The sequence below is a fragment of the Kuraishia capsulata genome, genomic scaffold, assembly GCF_000576695.1.
Source record: "Kuraishia capsulata CBS 1993 genomic scaffold, Kuraishia_capsulata_scaffold_3, whole genome shotgun sequence".
NCBI lineage: Eukaryota > Fungi > Ascomycota > Pichiomycetes > Pichiales > Pichiaceae > Kuraishia > Kuraishia capsulata.
In genome coordinates this window covers 371,172-392,958 of record NW_019172952.1, presented here as the reverse complement: position 1 = coordinate 392,958, position 21,787 = coordinate 371,172, and the positions used below count along the sequence as shown (strand labels likewise).

The window sequence follows — 21,787 nt, the reverse complement described above, 5'->3', positions numbered from 1 at the left end:
TAGTATAGAAATTATCATGACAATGGAACAAGAATCAAAGCAGGATGCGCTGGAAATATTTTTCGATGACAATTTTGTGCCGCACGCGTTTCTGGACTCGCTGTTCCTCTCTTCGCTACCCTCGCGAACAATAAAGGCTAATCCTTCAGTGAGATCTTTACAGACGTTACAGACCAAGTGCTCGTCGTTGTTAGCTCACTTGGACTATTACACAAACGAATTAACAGATGATTTGGAATCCAAAATTGAAGATCTCCAACAATCGTCCTCGGTCATATCCTATTCCTACAAGCGGCGAACGGACGTGCCTCAGAAGGGCTCTGATCTGAATGGGGTTACAAGATTGGAGTACTATATTGACACTTTGTCCTCCTCAATCAACTCGTTGTTCCAGGACCTGGAGTCCGTGAATTTGAAGCTTACAGAAATCCAGAATGAATCCAGCAGCAAGACCACATTGGCAGATCTAGCCAAACTGGTCACTGTCAAGAAACGGATGAACTTGGTCTTGACGGTGTTCCAGACGGCTAATGCCATCATACACACATCCAGCCTGGTCCAGGAGAACTCGAGTTCCTCGGTAAAAGCTGCGCCCACGGGAGGCGATGATGATGACATGGGTATACCCGTTTCTGTTGAGGCTTTCGAGTCTTCGCTGAATATTTTGGAGGAAACGATAATAGAAGAGTTCCAGAGAGAAAAGCAAGCCGATGAAATCAACTCCAGCTTAATTGGAAAGTGTGATTCCATGATCGAGTTATTGCCGATATTCAAGAGTCTGACCCACTTTGCGGCTCCATATGCTGGTTTTGTGAAGTTCCTGGAGGCTGAGAAAGCAAAGTATTTGAACTGAAAAGTTATTGGATAGTGGAGACGATTTGATTGCAGATGGCTGAGCTTCTGGATTAAACTTTTTTGAATTTGTCCTTGAAACTTTCCGAATTCCCATAAAATAGGGGGTCTTTCCGTGAGCAGATACGATAATGGTTTATGACGATACGAAGCTTCATATTGTGTGTACTATCAGATGACCCGGATCACTTGAATGAAATTGTCTATTTTGAATGGCCGTGATCGGCTGGTTAAACTAAGTAAGTCCTCTTCTGCAACCTCAGCCTGTTTCATGTCAAAATCTTCTTTTCAATTGCTGAGTTGATGACCGAAATCAATGACAAGAAACTGGCTTGTGAGACATCCTCGTGGATACCAACACCCCAAATATCCTGAACAACTCCTGAAGGTCCAGTGACACCGCATTCTATGTAAGACACAGCCTTCGAATCCGAATCCTTACCAAGAGAGTGCTCCTGGTACTTTTTCACCACCAAGTTGCAACCAAATGCCTTTCTGAGAGCGTCAGTGAACGCCGAAATCGGACCGTTTCCTTCTCCCTTCGACTCAACGGTTGCACCCTTAACACTGAGAATCACCTCCAGAACTCTGGAGTTCTTAGACGCATTGAGTTGCGTGTAATCCACCAGTTCCACGTCCTCCTTCTTGGGTGTCTCGTAAACGTGATACTGAGACCTGAAGAGCTGGATGATCTCGTCGTTGTGCAGTTCTCTCTGCACATTTTCGGTCTCTTGTTGAACGACCCTGGAGAATGCGATCTGGAGGCCTCTTGGAAGATCAAGCTCCAAGTTACGCAGGATAATCCACGAAGCACCTCCCTTTCCAGACTGCGAGTTGACTCTGATGATTGCCTCGTATGTACGACCAATATCTTGAGGATCCAAAGGAAGATATGGCATTTCCCAGATCTCAGACTTGCTCTCCTCATGTTGCTTGAATCCCTTTTTGATAGCATCCTGGTGCGATCCACTGAATGCGCAAACCACGAGTTGGCCTCCGTATGGCGCCCTAGGATGAACGGGAATCTTATTGGACTTCTCTACAATATCAATCACAGAGTTGATATCGGAGAAATCTAGATTCGGATAGATACCCTGGGTATACAGGTTAAGTGCCAATGTCACAAGATCCACGTTTCCAGTCCTCTCGCCGTTTCCAAAAAGACAACCCTCGATTCTATCAGCTCCTGCAAGTTGACCCAGTTCTGCAGCAGCAACTGCACAGCCACGGTCATTGTGTGGGTGTAAAGAAATGCAGACAGTCTCCCGATTTGAGATTCTTGTTGAAAAATACTCAATCTGATCAGCATAGGTGTTAGGAGTCGACATCTCCACAGTGGCAGGAAGGTTGAAGATGATAGGCTGTTCCTCAGTTGGACTCCAAGCCTGTTTGACAGCCTCACACACCTCGAGCACGTAGTCGGGATTCGTGTCACTGAAAGTCTCCGGCGAAAACTCAAACAACCATTCGGTTGCCGCCATTTCAGGATCATCCTTGGTAAGACTTCTCACCAGCTTCGCACATGAAGTCGCAAGCTCGAGCGATTCCTCTTTGGAAAGCCCAAAAACAACATTCCTGAAGCAATCCGATGTGGCAAGGTAAATATGAACAATGGCTTTTTTGGCACCTTTTAATGATTCAATAGTTCTTTTGATGAGCTCCGGACGGCATGGCGACAGAACCTGGATGTAGACATCATCTGGGGCAGTCTCCACGGCGAACCTGGTGAAGTCAAAATCGATCTGCGAAGCGGAAGGAAACGAAACCTCAATTTCCTTAAATCCAAGATCGCAAAGTTTCCTAAAGTATACCTTTTTTTCCTCGAAAGTCATAGGGTCTGGCAAAGACTGGTTGCCGTCTCTGAGGTCTGTAGAGAGCCATCTGGGTGCCACATCCAGAGTCCTGGCAGGCCATTGCCTATTTGGCAAATTCATGGCCGGAAATTTGCGGTATTTGCGCGAGGGATCCTTGAGCATTGGCATTCTAAAATAGTAAAAATAATAGTGTTTTCAGTATGTTCGCAGTTACAACAAGGAAGAGAGTAGTGGGTTAAATCTGGGGATGATGAATCATAATGAAGTTTTTTGTCAGCGCAGGTCATCTTTGGTCGTGTCACATGAACATGGGGCGGGAAAAAAGAATCAGAGCTCTTAACGGAAACTTTTCAAAAGAGTTCTAGAGGTACTATTTGTGACGAACATGACGGAAATCAGAGTGGAAGTTGAATTTCTGTAAGTGAAAACCATGATTTTAAAGACAGCTCTGCCATTTTATTGAGTTTCGGCTATTTTGTATGTTGTTGTACTAATCGCGATTAGCGGTGGACTCGACTCTATCTTCGATGGTCAGAAGACCCATACTATGGTGATGGCCGATGGGCAGGTTCTCAAAGACCTTTTGTTGCAAATAAGAGACACTCTGATTAAGACGCCTCAAGATCTGGAGGTATTTTTGGAGGGTGAGTCCATACGGCCCGGCATTATCGTGTTGATTAATGATACCGATTGGGAGCTTGAGGGCGAAGAGATGTATGAGTTGCAGAATAGGGATTTGATAACTTTTACGTCGACATTGCATGGGGGTTGAGTATAAAAAGGGGGTAAACATTAATATTTGATGAGAACAAACGAGAGTTGTACACTATGATAACCAGACAACGGACACTAAGCTCCAACTGCTATTTACACGAGATCCAGCTTGAAGCCTATGAGACCTCTTCCAGACCATTCCTGTGGAGTTAGAGACAGATCGAGAGTTTCGTCGTTTCTACTGATTTTGACCGCAATTGGTTGCTAGTTTGTTAGTAGGTTGTAAACGAAATCGTTTATGAAGCCATATAGCCAATGGGTTATCCAATGAATTCAAGACACTGTAGTCAGAGCCAATGGACAGAGCCAATGAATCCAAAAAACTTCACTTACATTCTTCTTGTTCCCCACCAATACCGGCAGACTCTGCAAGCCGTTATGATTGGTTGCATCAATTGATCCAAATTGAATTATTCCGTCGTTCAATTGAAAGCCCTTGTTGGTGTTAGTTTGGCACTTATGTTTCGAGGTCAAAATTTCACTTACTGCAAGAGATGCGGGGGAATCGGGCTCTATCAGCGTCACACGGGCAAAAACCACAGAGTTATTTGCCATGGATTCATCATCTGCACCCACAGATGCATATCTATCGCGCAGTTCTGCCTCAATTCTGTCCATAACCTGTCTGTAATCATTCCGTAGTCTGACAATTCGAGCTCTGATAAATCTAATCTGAGCAACGTCGATGTCCGAACGGGGAAATCCGTCAAACGTGAGAAGTGACGTTTCCATCTTAACGCCATGCTTTAATAGAATTGTTAGTTTTGGTCTTGTCTGATTTTGACTTTGCTCTGGTAGAGCTACTCACCTGGTCCAATTTTCCAAACAGATCAGTGAGTGTCGTTTCAAGATTGCGCTTGATCTCGGATAGATCAGCAAACGTGTAGGAATTCAAAGCACTAATATCATAGTTCACCACATCCTGTTCCACTGTCATGGCTCGAGATTAAATATTTAAGTGCAATGTTCAACCGCAAAAGAAGTATTGCCGTTTGTGAGAAGATATATTGCCATTTCTTTCAGCTCATAAATCGTGGGGATGGTCGTGCGCCCTGCCCAAACTGAAGTCTCGACATCTGAACAACGTTATCGTCGAATCAATCCAAGCTGTTGACGTGGGCCTTGTTCTTTCCTTCTGCTTAGTTCTTCTTCATCCATTGTTTTTTATATTTAAGATGAGATTATCCAGTTTATTATTGCCATTGCTTTCCCTAGTGTCTCTGGCTGTTGCTGCTTCCGAGGACTTTGTTCCTACTCCAGAGAAACCATTTGAGATCCGTATCAGTTACCTTGTTAAGGAGAAACAGTCATCCCCACAGGATCTGGTCAGTCTCGAGAATGGTGAAGTTGCGGCTGTTGAGTTCACCTTGAAGAATGATGAAGATGATGAGGTCACCATTGCAGGTGTTGCTGGTTCTTTCAACAACCCAGTTACCGGGGACGTTGTTGCCAATGTTACTGGAAGCAAGATTGGTCCTATCACCGTTCCATCTGGTGAGACGGTCACCTTCATCCAGAACATTGGTCTTGATTTGAACCCAGAAAACTACCTCTTTGTTCCTGCAATCTACGTTTTCCACCAGGAGAAGTTCATGCAGTTGGGAGCCAGAAACCAGTTGGTCACGGTTTCAGACCCAAAAATCTCTGTTTTCAACCCTCAATTGATCTTCCTTGAAATTGTTTTAGTTGCATCGCTGGCCGGTATTGCCTATGTTATCTACTCCATCTTTGGAAAGCAATACTTTGAGTCTGTGACTCCAAAGAAGTCTGCCTCCGCCCAACCAAGTGCAGCTGTTGCCAGTGGGTCCAAGAAGCTGGACGAATCGTGGATTCCTCAGCACCACCTGAGATCTGCTTCCAAGAAGGTAAAGAAGACTGCCTAGGAATTGAGGCAGTGTTATCAGTTAAAGAAGACAAAAGATGCCAGGACAATCCTACGAAGAATATCTGCGAAGCTATCGGCGCAGTCTTTACAGGTTGGTCGGGTGCGGTCAGAGTTATGTTTGAATCAAAAATAAATACTCTCGTCACCTGTTATCATGGTTTCCCCCCAAATTCCTCTATGAAAAAAGCTTTTCGTTTAAGCGTCCAGTCCTAATCTAGCCAGCAGGTCATCTATCCACGCTAACTGTTCCGTGTAGTCTCTATACAATGCTGGATCGTCCTTAACCACATCTTTGAAGAAGACGTCGTAACCCTCGTAGTTTGTGATATGGAACTTCTTCGTGAGATAAAACCGGATATCGTCAATCAAGTCAATGGTATCAGTGTCATGACGGTTTTCAATCCTCTCCGCACTCTCCAATACAACATCCTCAAAGTCCGGCTCATTAATGTACTCTTCCAGTCTGTTGGCAATAACCCGTGCAGCATAAGTCTCTAATCTGTTGATCCGCGTATCCCAGCCAGCTCTTAAGATGTCATAAACAGGTATTCTTGGATTATCACCATCACTCGATAACACCACTGACGCCATGTTTTTTAGTCTATCTATGAGTAACGCATCTGCCATTGAAAGAACGTCAAGTGACTCGAAGTAGACGAATGTGGAATTATCGTAATAGAGGAATTCAATCAAGATACGCAACAGATTTGAATTTGAGGCAGCAGTCACTGGAATCACTGGAATCAGATCTGGATCTTCTATGAGCCTGTTTCTGTCAATAATACCATTTTCGGAAACCAGGTCGTTGAATATAGATGCCTCAGAGAAGTTGGACCTGAACATGGTTTCGAAATACTCAGATCTGACGAGAATGGCTCGGTGACTCGGCACGAACCAATGGCCTCCATCTTTGTGTGGAACCGTAAGAATCACGTCTGGAAAACATTTGCCTGTCATCATGTCTAACTTCTCCTGAACTGACAATTCCGGGGTATCCTTCACCAAAGCATGTGCAAAGATCTGATCTTCTGTGAACTGTGACATGTCTTTCAGGGCCAATCGCGACATCTCGAGCTGGAAATTGCGCATGACTTTGGACCTCGAGATTGGCGTAGTCGCAGCACGATACTCCCTCACCATTTCCGCAAAGTCTGTTAGATCCAAAGAGACAGCGACAGAAAGAAGTTCCTCCAAGTTTATCCTTTCAAACCCAGTCTGGGGTTTTTGATACACGTAATTGACAATTTTTGTCGTAATAGAAGGTATAGACTCAACCAGACTGATGTTCTTCAACACACCTCGTGCAGAAAGCATGAATTTATGCAGCTTCTCTCCATTGACCAAGATATCTGCAGTCACCACCTTGGCCTCCGGCACTAGTGAGGATATATGTGCCGCAAACGGCTGGGTGACATCCACCGCCTTGGTAATGTCATAACTGAGCAAAAGATCGCGGATTGAGTCGTTCAAAGCACCATAAACGCATCTGAATTATTAGTAAGAGATTCTCCATTGTTCACAAGATGTTTAACACTCACCTCTCACCTTCAAATGTATCACGATCGCAAACAGCACCGCGCTCCAGTAAAAACCTCACTACGTCCTCATGCCCACACAAACTAGCAAGAATAAGCGGTGAATTATCCCATCGGTCGACCTGGTTGAGCTAGTGGTCTTGTTAGTAATGGCCTCCAAAATCAAGAGTGCAAAGCTCACCTACATTAATCCCAAGCGATACCAATTGGTCCACGCGATCCAGATCACCACTTCTGCAGGCCAGAAGCAGATCGACAAACTCCTTCGACTCCGTTCCCCTGTCCATTTGACCTTTTGTTTTGTTAAGACGACCCAAAAGTAAGAGGTGATCACGACAGAAACCAGCAGATAATCGCTATCAACCATAGCTGTCATATTTCACCGTGTCGTTAATTGCTATCTGGGCCGTGAAACCGCTGTCAAATAACACTGTGTCACCAAAATACCACTACATAGCCACAGCCGCAGCTTAGAGAAGACCGTGTTCCTTCAACAAGAAAGGATCAGCCCATAGCGATAATGCGGGTGTTTCTGAACGAGAGACCGCGATCGCTGGCAATCTTGTCCAACAATTGTGTTCTGTCGTTCCGTGGAATTGGTTCTGAGGCGAAATGCGCGGTTGAGTTTGTTGCCGGCTCAGCCATTGACCTCTCCAACTACGTGGAGTTAACTAGGCGTGAATGGTATGGTTTTTGCGGCCTTATTTCCGTCAAAGATTTGACATATCTGGCGTTTATCTCCGGGAGAAAGGAGGTAGGCAGTTTTGTTCCGGGACAGATTATTTATAATGTGGTATCTACTGAGTTCGTGTGTCTCAACAGCGATGCCTATGACCATATGTTTGAAATAGATGGAGCCACATTCGAGGATTTTCCGGACTTCCCATGTTATTCTTTGAGACGACTACTATCTGCTGGATCCTTTTACTATTCAGAAAATTACGACCTATCGGTGGCTTTTCAGGATCGAGGGCCTCATTTGAATGAGCAACGAATGCTAGACGCTCTGGATGACGACCACTATCGCAATTTTACTTGGAACCAGTTTCTTGTTTCTGAGCTGGTGGAGTTTAGGAGTCATTTGGGAAGATCTGAGACCAAAAGTTTCGATGAAGGGGCGTTTCTGGTGACGATGATGCGGGGAAATGTTCAAACCGCAAACACTATAGTTGACAAATACGAAGCCTTGATCACCATAATATCCAGGTATGCGTGTTCGAGGAACGGGTCCGTGTTTGGACCATTTGGGCTGGATAATGACGGGAATACTGCCAACTTCGTCGAAACTGACATTATCCTATACACTGAACCATACACATATGCATACACGTTGTTGAGAGGAAATACCCCATTGTTCTGGAAGTTGGAAAACCAACTGATGTCCACGAAGATAGAGTCTGAGAGATCCATTGATGCCACAAAGCATGGATTTGATAGGCATTTTGAAAGTTTAACACAGCATTTTGGATCCGTGTTCGTGCTGGATGCTTCTTCCAAGAAGGGAAATCAACCAGAGTTGAGCCGAATTTACGAAAAGCTGCTCAAGAGCTCTGAGAATTTTGGAATCCAATTGGACTATACGAAACTGGACTTCTCCACGCATTCTCTGAAACACAGTCATAACACTCCTTTCCATCTCAGAAGACTGTTGGAATCCCAAGTACTTGAGATTGGTGCATTTTGCTGTGCCAATAAGGAATCCGTGATTCTAGGAAAGCAGTCTGGTATTTTCCTGGTAAACAACTTTGATTCTGTTGAAAAAACCAACGTGATCCAAAGTCTCATCAGCAAAGAAGCTATAAACTTTTTTCTGAAAGACGTCGGGTTTTCGGAAACTGCCGATCTGTGGTCCAAGCATGATCTCCTCTGGGAGCAGAACAACTACGTTCTATCAAAGATAAGACATAGTTATAACGCCACAGCACCCAAGTCGAAAACAGGAGGGCTAATGGGTGCTGTGGTTACAGGAGTTGGCAAGAAGTACATAGGCACTGTGGTTTCAGACCATTCGGCCAAACAACACACCGTGGACAAATTACTGGGAAGGCTGAAGAGCCAGGTTTTAGTGACTCTCCATGACCCTATCCATGACTTCGTCACTGAAGAGCTTGCTAAACTGTCCAAAGACTTCATTTCTCCAAAAGAAGTGTCTGTTTTTGCAGGAACATTTAATGTCAACGGAGTGTTATATGAAGGCAATTTGAACTCTTGGTTGTTTCCACAAGACGTTTTTGATCCGGAGCATCCTTATGATATAGTCTGTGTTGCATTTGAGGAGGTTGTTGAGCTTACGCCTAACAAGATTGTGAATGTGGATCCTACAACGCGCTTACATTGGGAGAAGAAGCTACGAGCAGCCCTGTCAGATGTGGGAAAGTATGTGCTTCTTTGGGGAGGCCAGCTAGGAGGAATTCTCATACTTCTGTTTGTGAAGGATGATGAGGTTGATAAGATCAAGCTGGTAGAAGGAAGTGAGAAGAAAACGGGTCTTGGTGGTGTTTCTGCTAACAAGGGAGCAGTAGCAGTCAGTTTTGCCTACTCTGAAACCAAGTTTTGTTTTGTGGCATCGCATCTGGCTGCTGGTTTGAACAATGTTGTTGAAAGACATCACGATTATAAAACGATCTCAACTGGGTTGAGGTTTTCGCGAGGAAAGAGAATCAAAGATCACGATGCTGTCATCTGGATGGGCGATTTCAATTACAGAATCATGCTTCCGAACGAGGAGGTCAGGGAGCGTATAAAGGAAGGCGATTATCCTACTTTGTTCGAGTACGATCAGTTGAACATGCAAATGGCAGCTGGGGAGTCGTTTCCGTATTTTGACGAGATGGAGATCACGTTTCCGCCTACCTATAAGTTTGACAATGGCACCTCCACCTATGACTCCTCTGAAAAGCAAAGAATACCCGCATGGACTGATCGAGTGTTGAGCTTCAACAGCTTCAAACGAATCATGAAACAAACGAGTTACAGTAGTGCTCAGGATATCGTTTTTTCTGACCACAGGCCGGTCTTTGCAACCTTCACTGTCACCACCAATCTAGTAAAGGAAGATATCAAGTCGCAATTGTCCAAACAACTGTATGAACAGAGAAAGGCCGAGATTGGCGGAGAAAACTCTGTGATCACATCTGCATATATCAACGAGAAGACGTTGACGGAAAGTCTGCCTCCTCCCAGTTCAGATAGGAGCAAATGGTGGATTGAAGGTGGGAAGCCAGTCAAGATCACTTTTCCTGAGTCCGAAGCAGATATTACCACGCATAGGATAAATCCACTGCTGATACCAAATCCATTTGTGGGAACTGACGAGCCTGATTTTGTGAGGCTATAGTATAGGAGGTTTTGTGATGGCCATAATGGACTTGAATTTCATCCAAAAAGACAGAGCCATCTTGGATATCTAATTCACTAAACTGCTTGTCTGAATCGCACCTTTGCTTTGGTCATTATAGAGTATATTGAGTTCCAGCCACTATAGATAACCGTCCTGAATAGCCTCTAAATACTACTTATTCTCAGAATTTTCACCCTCAGCTGGTTCGCCGCTCACTGACTCAGCTTCCTTTAATATCTCATCCATACGACCTTCGAGCGAGTCCAACAGTTTCTCCAGTTTCTGAAACCAGTTAGTCAACTTTTCAGCAAAGATCAAGCAGCACAACTTACTGTAGCAGCCACCTCAGCCTCGTTCAATTGTTTCAAAGCCTGGGCAAATTCCGCGGGGTTGTTGGGATTGAAAGTTTCCTCCTGTGTCATTACTAGACGTTATAGCAAAAAAAATATGGTATTTTCTTATTGGATACTCGTCGATCTATCCCCCTGTTCCTAGGTAAATAGCAAATCTCCAGCCGAACGTGTGAGGCTCATCAGATGCCTAAGACGTGTTCAGTTCAAATACGTTCATGTCACGTTCGTCTTGTCTACGCTTTGATTCTCAAGCTCACACCTTGTTCGCTAGTCCACCAATATTCCTTCATTTGCACCGAAAATGAGACTATCGCTGGTACTGGCACTCATCTTCAACTTGGCAGCCCTGGTTTTTGCGGGACCTGCTGTCAAGGGCGCTACGTTGGTGATCTATGATCCTAAGCTTAGCAAGCTGAGCGACTACGACAACTTTGTGAAGTCGCTGGATGATGTCAAGGCTGTAGAGATTGGGTCTTCTGACATTGCTCTGTTTATAAATGGCATTAGAATGTTTGAGAACTTGGTGATTCTTCCTTCTAAAGTGAGATCAATTTCGCCCCATGTTGGAGTCAAGGAACTCGTTGAATACGTCAACGATGGTGGAAACTTATTCGGAGTGACCAGCTCTGCCGGTGCTCAATTAGACCTTGAAAAGTTTCTTGGTGAAGTTGGAATCTACACCAATGCGAAGTTCAAGCTTTTTGATCATTTCAACGAGGATTCCACGAAAGAGGGCTCCGTCCTCATCAAAGACCCAGAGTTTCAGAACAAGATCGTGGTGCCTTCCAGTGTGGACCAAATATCTTACTCAGGCTCTGCAGCTTTGTTAAGCAACAGCGAATATCTGATTCCTATTCTGAAGGCACCAAAGACCTCGTATACCTACAACGCAGCCATTGGCCCAGTCGGCTCTGACAGTGTTTGGACCTCGGGTGACCAAGGCTACTTGATTGTTTCTTTTCAGGCATTGAATAATGCAAGAGTCACTTGGTTGGGTGATGATAACCTGATCAAAGACTCGAAGTATGATAATTTGGCAAAGGATTTGGTTTCGTGGACATTCCAATACAGAGGTGTTATCAAGTCGGTCAGCACATCCCACGAGAATGTCGTTACCGGACTGGAGAGCTACAAAGTCAAGGATTTCGCCAAGTACGAGATCGAGATCTCACAATGGTCTTCGGAGGAGAACACATGGGTTCCATTCGAGGCCGATGATGTCCAGGTTGAATTCATCATGTTAGATCCCTACCAACGTGTCAATGCCAACGTGACTAGCAGCGACGAAGAGAAGACCCTTTTTACCGCAGTCTTCCAAATCCCAGACCAGCACGGAATGTTCACGTTTTCCGTGGACTACAAGAGACCGGGGTTGAGTTTCATAGACGAAAAGATCGTTGTTCCTGTGAGACATCTGGCCAATGATGAATATCCTAGAAGTTGGGAAATCACTAACTCATGGGTTTATTTGACTTCTGCGGTTGCTGTGATTATTGTGTGGTTTGCATTCGTTACTGTTTTCATCTTTAGCGGTAAGGCACCATTGGTGGAAGATGGCAAAAAGAAAAATTGAGGCCTTACGACACACCGAGGCTCACAGACTTGCAAATTCAGATGCCAACTACGGTCAAAACAAAATTGCAAACGAGATGTGTATTAAAAAATCATGCTGAACGTACCACCTTAATATGGGACTTTGTCTTCCATTCTTCGAATTCCTTGTTAGTCGCAGCAAACTCTTCTTTCAGCTGTTTTATGGAGATTTCGAGCTGCAAAAAGTTAGTAATTGTTTCGTAGAGAATTCAACACTTCTGACTCACATTTGATATATTCTGCTCTAACACTGGAACCGTTTCTCCAGCAGTCTTCTCCACCAAAACACCTCCAATCATTCTGAAACATTTCCTGTTTTCAGGCACGCCTTTCAATGTAGTCACCACGATGCTAATTTTGCATGTCAGTAGGTAAAATCGTGGATATGGCACGACAAACTAACTCACCTGTGCTCCTCGAGGCCAGACTGCAACTGACCAATCTTCTCCATCAGCGCGTTGGCCGTGGATTGGTACTCTTCGTATTGTTTTTGCAAAGCTGGGGATGTTAGTCAAGGAAGCGGACAAAGAGGAAACTCAGAATAATTCTTACCTGGATTGGCAGCAGACATTTCGAATTATATACGGTGGTCTGAGTATTGGAGAGTATGACCAAGTGGAGTACTATCTCCTCTGCTCTGGATCAGAAGCTGAGAATCTCCGAATCCACATTTTTCAGATGTTACACGACCTTTGAGGTCTGTGGTCCCTCCTATAACTATTCCTAACACGATGGTCTGAGAGCTTATTTTAACGAATTTCAAGTTTCTGAAGTCTGCGATGAAGTTTAAGGTTGTATGGCATATCACTGGGATCTGTTTTTGTGGCGGAAACTCATTAGGTGGTGTGAGCCAAATACACCAAAGAGCACGTGGGCCCTGCCTAAAGGCTTCAGTAAAGTGAAAAGTTATTGATAAGAGACTATATAGGCGTATTCTCATTTTAGCACCAGTTTAGAAAAAAAATCACCAAATTCAAAAAATATGATAAGATTTCAATTTCGGCTCAAACCTCAATCGACTTAAGATAAGATTCCCTCGTGGGGTTCGCATCCACCGGACGGTTGAGAGCTATCCATTTAGGCTCGTCCTTGAACAATCTCAACGCCTTGACAGAAGCCTTGGATGTCAGGGTAAAACGGTGGTAGATTCCAGCCGGAAGGATCAACAAGTCGCCAGGAAACAATTTTGTTCTTATCCAACGATCAGACTTGTCCCGAACATCGAAATAGCCCTCACCCTCCAGTATGTATCTGATCTCTTCATCCTCGTGTAGATGTTCCAAGTAGAAATTCTTGCATTTTTCGTTCAGAGCTTCTGGTCCACCTGGAAACGTTGCTGCTGATAGATCAATGATATCCCTGTTCTTGTATTCTCTCTCGGTGGCAATCGTCTCCACGTCGTCCTGTGTGCCACATTTGAAGTAGAGCACACCCACCTCTTTCAAAGTCTCAATAGAAACCTCCTCGCCAGAGTTGTGGTCCTCTCTGAAGTCCACAGAAAGATCGTCGTCGTGGTAATAGGCAAGCATTGTGAAGATCCTGTTTGTTATTTCAGAGAATAAAGTGACGCTTCTAGGCCGGCAAAATTTGAAGGTTAGGCCTGGAGTCTCCACTTTTTCTTGATTGCACTGAATCACGTGACCTTGGATTACAAGAGACGCTTCCATACAGTCACATATATGCAGTCATCTTTCACAATTTATGCCATATGAAAGATTGTTTGTAGACTTAATCGAAATTACAAAATATCAAGCAAACTCGTGTATTCATCTCATATTAACCCTCAATCAAACTTTCCTGGCCGGCCGTTTGAGTTTGGGGGTGAAGGTATCTTTCCAAGTATTCCCAGCCCTCTTAGCTTCTGACTTCTCATCCGTCTTCTTCTTCTTAGATGTAACAATACGACTGCAACCACAATGACCAGCAAGGCGCTTCCCATATAACTATGCTTTTTGAAAGTGAGAATCCCATCCAAAAACGCAAAGTGCTCTCCAAAAGTACCGGAAACGTATTTCCACTTAGGCATACTGTATTTGGGACTGGGGACAAACAGTTTCGGTTCAAAGTTCAGCGCCGCGATTGTATCTCTCAAGTTTCGCAGTTTTGATATTGATAAGGGAGCTCCATAAATGTCTTTGTCCCAGAACATCTTCTTCGCGTCGTATCTTGAGACCACAATTGCATCACCAGGTTTGATATCTCGCTTATGGAGTCTGTTCCAACCCCACTTATCCAAAAGAGCAGAGTTCTTTTTGAGATCTAGATAAACCGGCACAATTTTTCCTGGATCAAAGAGGCCTAGACGACGGTTCAATGCGTGTCTGTAATCCACCGAATCTCCACCATCGTCCTTCACCTTTTGGGCCTTCGTACGCTTAGACTCTCTCTCTTCATCAAGATGAGTAAACATTAGGTTCTGTCTCAAATTGTGATAATCATGAGCTAGCAATGAACTTTGGTAAATTGTTTCAAATACACCATTGAAGTCGGTCGAGTCCACAAACGAGATAACAACTTTGTCATCTTCCGTGAAGAATCCTGCAGAGTTCGGAGGATAATGATAGAAAATAGAGTTGAACGTCATTTCATTCAATTCTTCCACCAATGGCAAGGCATTCGACTTTATAAAGTTGAAAGCTTTGCCGTAGTCACGCACATCCCGCGCGCTTCTGCTGGGAAATACCTGAGAGATCAAGCTGTTATCCTTGAAGCACAGCCAGGTGGGCAACGAACTTGCAGTTTCGGATACAAATCTCTTCTTGTTGAAAGGTTGCTGTGATTCCGTTTCGTTGTAATGGATGTACTCCAGAAGACTGTTGTGCTGCTTTTCAAGGAACGACAAAAACTTCATGTCTGAACTCTTGTAGAGATATACCTCAGTATTCAAGTCCATTATTGGCTGAATCAACTGGCCAAATATCAGCTCGTCCTCAGTGACGTAAGCATCCTTATCATAAAGGTATACAAAGGATATCTTGCTGTTGATGGCTGATTCGGTAGAAGCTTCGCGTTGCAACCGGGGTGCCAACTTCATCTTCGTTTTCAGCGAATTGAAAGTTACTTCTTCCACGTTGTAAATTTGTTGCAGCCTCTTTGCCCATTCGACGATGAACTTAGCTTTGTTGTAGGACTTGTACCGTATTTTGTTTCCGCCGTATTCTGATGGAAGAAACATGTAGACAGCAGGCATTCCTCTTTCAGTAGTCTTGGTCAAATCTGATAAACCCAAAGCCTTACAGATCTTGGGGTTGGACCTGCAGTTAAAAGTACCGGTTTTAACCCCAACTTGGTTAGAGACTTGAGACCAGACAGTCTTGAATTCGTTGCAACGCGAGGACTTTGGAATTTTCACAACATCAAAATTATCGTCATTGAGCTCTTCGTTCGTGGTGGGCCAGAATGAGACCAAATAAGGCTGACCCTGGTGACCGGCAATAGCTGCTACCATCTCGCTAGGAGTGAGCAGAGTGGATTTGGAGGTTTTGAAATACCCCGCATCTTTGGCATCGAGAGCCTGCTCGCGTAGAAAATTAATGAACGCCTCTGCAGTTCTTGGATCTTCATCTGGATACTTCATGGTGAGAGATCCTGCCGTTCCGGCTTCATTGGGCACATAAAGCCTGATGTTGGGGTAGGTCGAGATCGATTCGCGTAAACACAGGTCTCCATTGGCAACACAATCTACCTGGTGAAGGAAGATATTCTCGGCTTCACCTTCCGCCCTGTAGCTTTTATAGAACTCCTCCCAAATGGGGGCCAGTGCTTTGCAATGAGTACAGTAAGGCGAAAAGAACTCTACAAAGTGCACTCCTGACGATAACACCCTGTCAAAGTTCTTGCTGTTAAGAGATGGCGGCAAAGCAGACCCATCCTGTTCAGCGGCATTGTCTCCGCTTTCTGCATTTGCATTTGCATTTGCAGCAATCACATCGGCGGGTTCTCCGGCTCCTTGCTCCGATTTCTCGCGCCCATCGGCTTGTTGCTGCTGTTTCAGCAGACCATCTTTGAGCTCAACGAACTCTGCATCATCCTCAATTCCGCCTCGATTCCCCAGGTTCTTATTGATCACTTGTGATTGGACAATTGAGATCACTCCAAGGATAGAGATCAGCCTTCGGAGATTCATCTTGGGGATGATTGGCAAGAAGATTCGTGTGGTGTCGCCTCAACGAGGAAGGCTGAATCAAAGAACCTGGGGCATTGTTGGGGCTCGCAACCAGCAAGCGCCAAGTTTTTGGAGTTTCTGGTTGGATTACACTACTTTAGGTTGGAGGTTACTTTTGAAGTGGTTGAGGTTAAAGTGAACAGGCATGGTTTTATTACTTTTATATTATCGTTTTCTGGGTTAAAATAACCATTATTAAACGCCTTTTTTTAAAATCTTGGTAGAAAGAAACTTGGTAGTGTAAAACGTCAACTACCTTAAAGTGCGTTACTTTCCATGTAATGTCCGTATACCCTTATCTCAAAACATGCTTGATTTATACCGAATATTTTATCTGACTTCTATAACCCATTAACCCGTTCTAGGTAGCCCTTTATGTACTCGAACGTAACAAGAGTCACCGCCGAAGACGGCACCGTCCTGGTGAGATTGATGATAAACCCGGAGTAGAAACCTTTCACTCCCTCGTTCTTGTAAACGGAGAGAAATGTCCTTACCAAACCAGTCATCATCGACACTTTCGTCTTGTCTATCTGCAGTCTGGTGCGCAAGATCTCGTGGGGATATGTGACGGAGCTGGCCAGAACCTTGGATATGATGGAAGCAAGAGTCAATTTGCCCACGTTCGAACTATCGTCTCTCAGGTTAAGATTCTTTTTCAAATTCTCATAGATCGGAAACTGGATTGCCACGTGTGTTAGTCCTATGTACGAAGGAAGCAGTCCTGAATAGAACGACTTCCAGCCCTCTTTGCGATACATCTTCACGAAGGTATCCACCAAACTCTTGTAGACCTGGGCATCTTTGGAGGCGCCAGTTTGGTGTTTGGATGGGAATCTATCATAGATCGTGCGTCCATCTCCTGTCTGTATCATCATTCTCGTTTTGACCACCCATATTGGGTTCGTCAGCGTAGTAGACACGGCACCTGCCAGAATTGCACTTGTGGCAAACGACAAAGTCTCGTGATCGAAAAGATTCCGCGTCAGCTTCTTGTTCTGCTCGTAAACGGTGAAATATATCATCCATGTTGGAAAGTACCCGAGCACCATTGCTGGTAAACCACGGTATAGTCCTTTTATGCCCTCCTGCTTCAAGATGGTTCTGAGAGTCCCGCCCAGGCCCTTATACCTGAACTTTTCAAAATTTCTGAGTCCATCTGGATGTTTTTGAAGAAACGATCCTTGTGCTTGTAATCTGGTTTTGGCAACGTCCAGAGGACACACGGCAACACCAGCTATAAACCCAGATATCGCACCCGAAATCGGCACTATCTCGTCAGACGACAGATAAGACGAGGGATGTCGCAGTTCTTTGACAACTATATCGGCCATGGTGGCATATGCTGGAAAACGAGAAAAAAAAGGTGCAAACGCGAGATGCGAAGAGAAGTTGGAGGCGATGACAAGACACAAAGCTCACTGAGACACTGGTGATTTTATGGGAGGCTTTTCAAGTCAACAAAGATGCAATTATAGAATTCGCGATGCACTGAATCCATCAACGTAAAGAAATTTTGTGCCTGTATCGCAAACGGTCTCCTCTCTGGCTTGTTAGCTTACGTCTCTCTAAAGGGGCAGCTCGAAAACTTTGAGGTTGATATGATTTGTCAGGCTGGCCACTACCCCGTATCGGTTTACGGCCCCACAATCTTGGGGTAGCCGGTTTGAAGCGGCGTAAAACGCGTGGAAACACCAAATGATTTCCCTAGATATAATTATTAACTTCTAGAAACTACATGGGATAAGTCAATGACGACAGAATTGGACGAATGACTTGTGTTCAAGCGAATTTGTGGCATTCTGGTATCCGTGGGGGAGGTAGTGAGTGGTCCAGCCCAGGCTAAGCAGGCATTATCAAATGCGATGTCGGCACGGCTAATTGTCATCGTCATCAGTAACCGTTCGACACGGGGCATATTCCCAACAGATATGTATATATGTCACCAAAACGCATTTCCTACACGTTTTAATGAAGAGGGCACGGGGGAAAGTATATATTAGTCGAGAGGCGGTAATAAATAGCAAGACATTGGTAAGAGAATCGCCTCTCAGACAAAACTAGGCACTTAAAAAAGGAAAGCAAGAAACCATTAAGGATATAACAAAGCGGGCCAGACAAAAAAGATGTGAGGGTGAAAGCGGAGAGAATTTGCGTGTTGGGTTGGAGAATTGAAGGCGAGATCTGGAGTCGAAATTCTAGGCAGCTTGTTGGCTTCAAGTCGACTAGCAACTGAAGCAACGGACAAGTAAGACAAATGAGTCCATTGGTGAAGATGTAAGGGGAGAATACTGGCTAATCAAAGCTTCTCAACGTAGCTCAAAAAGATAGCAAATAATCAGGAGGCTGGAATAGCCACTCTGAGCAATGTCCTCGGTCTTCCTTTCCTCAGGTTAAGTCTCATAATAACGGTCAGTTTAGGTGCACCTAGTTCCACGTATTATTACTCGGCATCCCATAATTAACCCCAGAGTTCACACCCAGTCCGATCTGACTTTGATACTGATAAGGCGGATACAACGGATACTGGTGCTGGGACTGTGGCTGTGTTTGCTGGAACAGCGGTTGCTGTGGCTGGTACAGTTGTTGGTTCGGAGGATGTTGGACTGGAGCAGGTGCGACAGGTGCGAGCGTAGGCGTTGGAATATTAGTCTCAGAGTTATCCTGGTGGGGCTGGGAATGAACCTGATGGTTCTGTTGTAGTGGGTAGAATGCATGGTTGTAGGGATGGTGAGTGTATTGATTCCAAGACTGGATCAGGGGTTGGATAACGGTGTTCTGTGATGGTGAATTCGGCCTAGGTGGAAGAGAGTGGGAATGAGACGAAGCCATGGATAGCGACTGCGATCTCTGGACCGAAGGGTGCGTTGGGTAATTCAAAGCGAGCAATCCGGACGAATTAGAAATATTCGGAATCGAGTGGGGTTCATACCGGTAACTGCTGGGTGGCTGAAGAAAAAGCTTATCGGATGGAACGCCAACACTTTTGTAGTCGAAATCCTGCTGGACCTTTCCGCCCAGCGAGCAGTCTTGCCAAGCCTTGATCAGGTCATTGTCAATGTTGATAGACTTGAGTTCTGTTTCGGAAGGTTTTACCAAAGTGCCGTTCACCACATCCTCGGTCGAGTAGTAGCAGATCAAGTGGATTGTCTCTACTGTATTGCTCTTGGTAGTCATCGAAAGTGTCATTGTCTTCTTCACCAGTCCCTTTTCCTTGAACACAAAGGTAGGCGTGTGACCCTGCTTGTCCTCCTTGCCAGGGTTAACTCCGTTGTAGCTGTTCTTGCGCAGTTTGGTGTTTTTATTGGGGATGATCTCGCGGTACAGCAGGAACTTACCAAGAATTCTGCTTGGGGACCACGATATTCCGTCTGTCCACCGCTTTATCTTGGACCTCTCCTCAATGAAAACAAAAACGTTTCCGGACTCGATCATAGCGGTCCGGTCTTTGGACTTCGGCCTGCGCATGACGGCACTAAGACCGTCGTTGAGCGTAGCCTGTATCACTAAAAGCGCATCGTAGCTGGAGGCTATGTAACCGTTGTACGTGGGGGCTTTCGACATTGAATAACAAAAACAATAGCAGGATCAAAGCTTCATGAATGGGCCAGAGAAGGCTGAAAGCAAAGCGGAACGGGATGTGATAGATCGCAACGCAAACTGGCTCAAATAGCAGTTCCACAGATAGCCCAATAAATAGCGATTAGTGCTAGCTTGAATGAACAACCCCAGTTCAAAGCAGTTATATCCTCTCAAATAACACTAGGCGTTTTTTTCTAATCCAAAGATTAATCCGAATCTTAAGCACAGGACGAGAAGGTGTATGCTCAGAAGAAAATTAGTAGAGCGTAGTGAAAGTTTTGGCTCAAAAATATCTCGAAATCGGTCGTTTCTGAAATAAGTATTTTGAGCAGAAAAATGGCTAACCCCCACGTATTAATACCTGCCTCAGGTTTAAGGGGCGATTTAGACACCGATTGTCAAGATGCAGCTTCCTTCCTCTGAATAAGCAGCGTGCAGCTGCGGATTTGACAATCTCGGCGGTGAGTGATAGCGGTATCGGAATTTGGCCGGACGGGTTCAAAGAAGAGAGAATACAATCAGTTTTCGAGTTTTTGTTTGGCAAAAAACAGTGCTGAAATGATCTTGTGGAGTTGTAGTTACCATATAAGATTTGTTACAGTATTTTTACAGTTCGGCCAAGGGTGCACGGATCTTCTTCTTTTCGCCTCGCTCTTCTTATTGTAAATCGGAAAGCCCCAAACAATAGGCGCATGCATAGAGGACTGAATTATTATGAAAAGCCAAAAGTATGAATTTGGCCTAACCCCCTATTGTTCGGTTATGACACTTAGGTTTTGGACTTGAACTGTATTGTTCATGCTTAATTGGAAGGTTATCATCCGTTCAATATATTCATCAAAAGCTCAGATGTTCCGCGAAAATTGGACCCTAAATCCGTCTGCAAAGCAGAGTTTATGTACCGGGGATCGGCAATAGCCCTGCCGGAATGCTCTGATTGGAGCAGGCTATAATTGGCAGGCAGACGCCTCTAGAGCATGTTTGGTCTCTTCGCCCTCACTCGCTACGATCTCCTGTACAGCTGCACCACTTTCGGAGGATCAGCATCTGTACGTGATATTATTAAGTAGGTGATCTGTCCTGTGATTGGTCCACGCCGTTCCTGTAAGGCATTTTTGCCTTAGCCGTTCTCGACGGTTACGTTTTTGCTAGAAAAGAGGGTTTCTGCATGGGGGGTTTTTTTTTTGATTGCCGCAATAGGATCTGTTACCGGATTCGGTGTCTTGTGCAGGAGGATGCATCGGAAACACATTTCCTGCACCAGGGTTCTTTGTCGAATCAAGAAGTTTGGGGGCTGTGGAAACAGAAGGGCTTAGGACGTAATATTGAGTGATATATAGGATATAATTTTGTCACGATTGATATGGCTCGAAAATGACATGAGCGCGCATCGACTGCTTTTTATGCTATGTATTGTGTGCGAAGCTCTCTGGCCTCTTTTGGCTAAGTCTTCTTGGAATTTGACGTTTCTACTGCAAAAAATAGACTTGTCGAAATCGTAAATTATATTTGTCGGGTGCAGGTTTGGCCACCTGAGATTTCACATCCTGCGTGGAACTTCATCCAATCCAAAACCTCTACCCTGGGCCGGACCAATGTCTAAATGCCCGTGGAAGGACACCACCTCCCTATAAGAGAGGATCCTTAACAGATTTGGCCCTGCTAGAAAGGGCTCGTTGTCGGGTGAGTGGGGAAGATAACGATACTAAAAGGTGGAGTAGTTCGCACTGAATTCAGGGGGCACTGTGTCACCCATCTTCGAAATTGCACCGGTCAAAAAACTGCTGGAAATAAGCATTCAAATGTCTGTCGTCCCGTTTCCCGTTAATACGACACCTCGATTTGGGTCTTATCCATACGAGCACTGAGTGATTAGCAATAGGGAGATCCTGGA

General features: G+C 44.8%; 15 protein-coding genes across 15 annotated transcripts; 5 read left to right on the top strand and 10 right to left on the bottom strand.

The window, feature by feature from the left end:
- Positions 1-16: 16 nt before the first annotated feature.
- Positions 17-853, top strand: KUCA_T00002453001 (uncharacterized protein; the record flags this gene model as incomplete). The annotated part of the gene is made up of 1 exon (XM_022602706.1): positions 17-853. One exon carries the CDS (start codon positions 17-19, stop codon positions 851-853), a length of 837 nt encoding a protein of 278 aa, XP_022458484.1.
- A 268-nt stretch (positions 854-1,121) lies between these two features.
- Positions 1,122-2,834, bottom strand: KUCA_T00002452001 (uncharacterized protein; the record flags this gene model as incomplete). Its single annotated transcript, XM_022602705.1, has 1 exon — positions 1,122-2,834. The coding sequence occupies one exon, from the start codon at positions 2,832-2,834 to the stop codon at positions 1,122-1,124; it is 1,713 nt and encodes a 570-aa protein (XP_022458483.1).
- Positions 2,835-3,213: 379 nt separating this feature from the next.
- KUCA_T00002451001 (uncharacterized protein) lies at positions 3,214-3,438 on the top strand (the record flags this gene model as incomplete). Its single annotated transcript, XM_022602704.1, has 1 exon — positions 3,214-3,438. One exon carries the CDS (start codon positions 3,214-3,216, stop codon positions 3,436-3,438), a length of 225 nt encoding a protein of 74 aa, XP_022458482.1.
- A 95-nt stretch (positions 3,439-3,533) lies between these two features.
- Positions 3,534-4,172, bottom strand: KUCA_T00002450001 (uncharacterized protein; the record flags this gene model as incomplete). Its single annotated transcript, XM_022602703.1, has 2 exons — positions 3,534-3,644; positions 3,774-4,172. 2 exons carry the CDS (start codon positions 4,170-4,172, stop codon positions 3,534-3,536), a joined length of 510 nt encoding a protein of 169 aa, XP_022458481.1.
- A 1-nt stretch (position 4,173) lies between these two features.
- KUCA_T00002449001 (uncharacterized protein) lies at positions 4,174-4,377 on the bottom strand (the record flags this gene model as incomplete). The annotated part of the gene is made up of 1 exon (XM_022602702.1): positions 4,174-4,377. One exon carries the CDS (start codon positions 4,375-4,377, stop codon positions 4,174-4,176), a length of 204 nt encoding a protein of 67 aa, XP_022458480.1.
- A 238-nt stretch (positions 4,378-4,615) lies between these two features.
- Positions 4,616-5,323, top strand: KUCA_T00002448001 (uncharacterized protein; the record flags this gene model as incomplete). The annotated part of the gene is made up of 1 exon (XM_022602701.1): positions 4,616-5,323. The coding sequence occupies one exon, from the start codon at positions 4,616-4,618 to the stop codon at positions 5,321-5,323; it is 708 nt and encodes a 235-aa protein (XP_022458479.1).
- A 197-nt stretch (positions 5,324-5,520) lies between these two features.
- Positions 5,521-7,147, bottom strand: KUCA_T00002447001 (uncharacterized protein; the record flags this gene model as incomplete). Its single annotated transcript, XM_022602700.1, has 3 exons — positions 5,521-6,811; positions 6,864-6,982; positions 7,046-7,147. 3 exons carry the CDS (start codon positions 7,145-7,147, stop codon positions 5,521-5,523), a joined length of 1,512 nt encoding a protein of 503 aa, XP_022458478.1.
- Positions 7,148-7,380: 233 nt separating this feature from the next.
- Positions 7,381-10,197, top strand: KUCA_T00002446001 (uncharacterized protein; the record flags this gene model as incomplete). Its single annotated transcript, XM_022602699.1, has 1 exon — positions 7,381-10,197. The coding sequence occupies one exon, from the start codon at positions 7,381-7,383 to the stop codon at positions 10,195-10,197; it is 2,817 nt and encodes a 938-aa protein (XP_022458477.1).
- A 174-nt stretch (positions 10,198-10,371) lies between these two features.
- KUCA_T00002445001 (uncharacterized protein) lies at positions 10,372-10,622 on the bottom strand (the record flags this gene model as incomplete). Its single annotated transcript, XM_022602698.1, has 2 exons — positions 10,372-10,482; positions 10,533-10,622. The coding sequence occupies 2 exons, from the start codon at positions 10,620-10,622 to the stop codon at positions 10,372-10,374; spliced, it is 201 nt and encodes a 66-aa protein (XP_022458476.1).
- A 232-nt stretch (positions 10,623-10,854) lies between these two features.
- Positions 10,855-12,126, top strand: KUCA_T00002444001 (uncharacterized protein; the record flags this gene model as incomplete). Its single annotated transcript, XM_022602696.1, has 1 exon — positions 10,855-12,126. The coding sequence occupies one exon, from the start codon at positions 10,855-10,857 to the stop codon at positions 12,124-12,126; it is 1,272 nt and encodes a 423-aa protein (XP_022458475.1).
- Positions 12,127-12,723: 597 nt separating this feature from the next.
- KUCA_T00002443001 (uncharacterized protein) lies at positions 12,724-13,086 on the bottom strand (the record flags this gene model as incomplete). Its single annotated transcript, XM_022602695.1, has 1 exon — positions 12,724-13,086. The coding sequence occupies one exon, from the start codon at positions 13,084-13,086 to the stop codon at positions 12,724-12,726; it is 363 nt and encodes a 120-aa protein (XP_022458474.1).
- Positions 13,087-13,150: 64 nt separating this feature from the next.
- On the bottom strand, positions 13,151-13,675 carry KUCA_T00002442001 (uncharacterized protein; the record flags this gene model as incomplete). The annotated part of the gene is made up of 1 exon (XM_022602694.1): positions 13,151-13,675. One exon carries the CDS (start codon positions 13,673-13,675, stop codon positions 13,151-13,153), a length of 525 nt encoding a protein of 174 aa, XP_022458473.1.
- A 254-nt stretch (positions 13,676-13,929) lies between these two features.
- On the bottom strand, positions 13,930-16,272 carry KUCA_T00002441001 (uncharacterized protein; the record flags this gene model as incomplete). Its single annotated transcript, XM_022602693.1, has 1 exon — positions 13,930-16,272. The coding sequence occupies one exon, from the start codon at positions 16,270-16,272 to the stop codon at positions 13,930-13,932; it is 2,343 nt and encodes a 780-aa protein (XP_022458472.1).
- Positions 16,273-16,652: 380 nt separating this feature from the next.
- Positions 16,653-17,645, bottom strand: KUCA_T00002440001 (uncharacterized protein; the record flags this gene model as incomplete). Its single annotated transcript, XM_022602692.1, has 1 exon — positions 16,653-17,645. The coding sequence occupies one exon, from the start codon at positions 17,643-17,645 to the stop codon at positions 16,653-16,655; it is 993 nt and encodes a 330-aa protein (XP_022458471.1).
- A 1,093-nt stretch (positions 17,646-18,738) lies between these two features.
- KUCA_T00002439001 (uncharacterized protein) lies at positions 18,739-19,875 on the bottom strand (the record flags this gene model as incomplete). The annotated part of the gene is made up of 1 exon (XM_022602691.1): positions 18,739-19,875. The coding sequence occupies one exon, from the start codon at positions 19,873-19,875 to the stop codon at positions 18,739-18,741; it is 1,137 nt and encodes a 378-aa protein (XP_022458470.1).
- Positions 19,876-21,787: the final 1,912 nt, after the last annotated feature.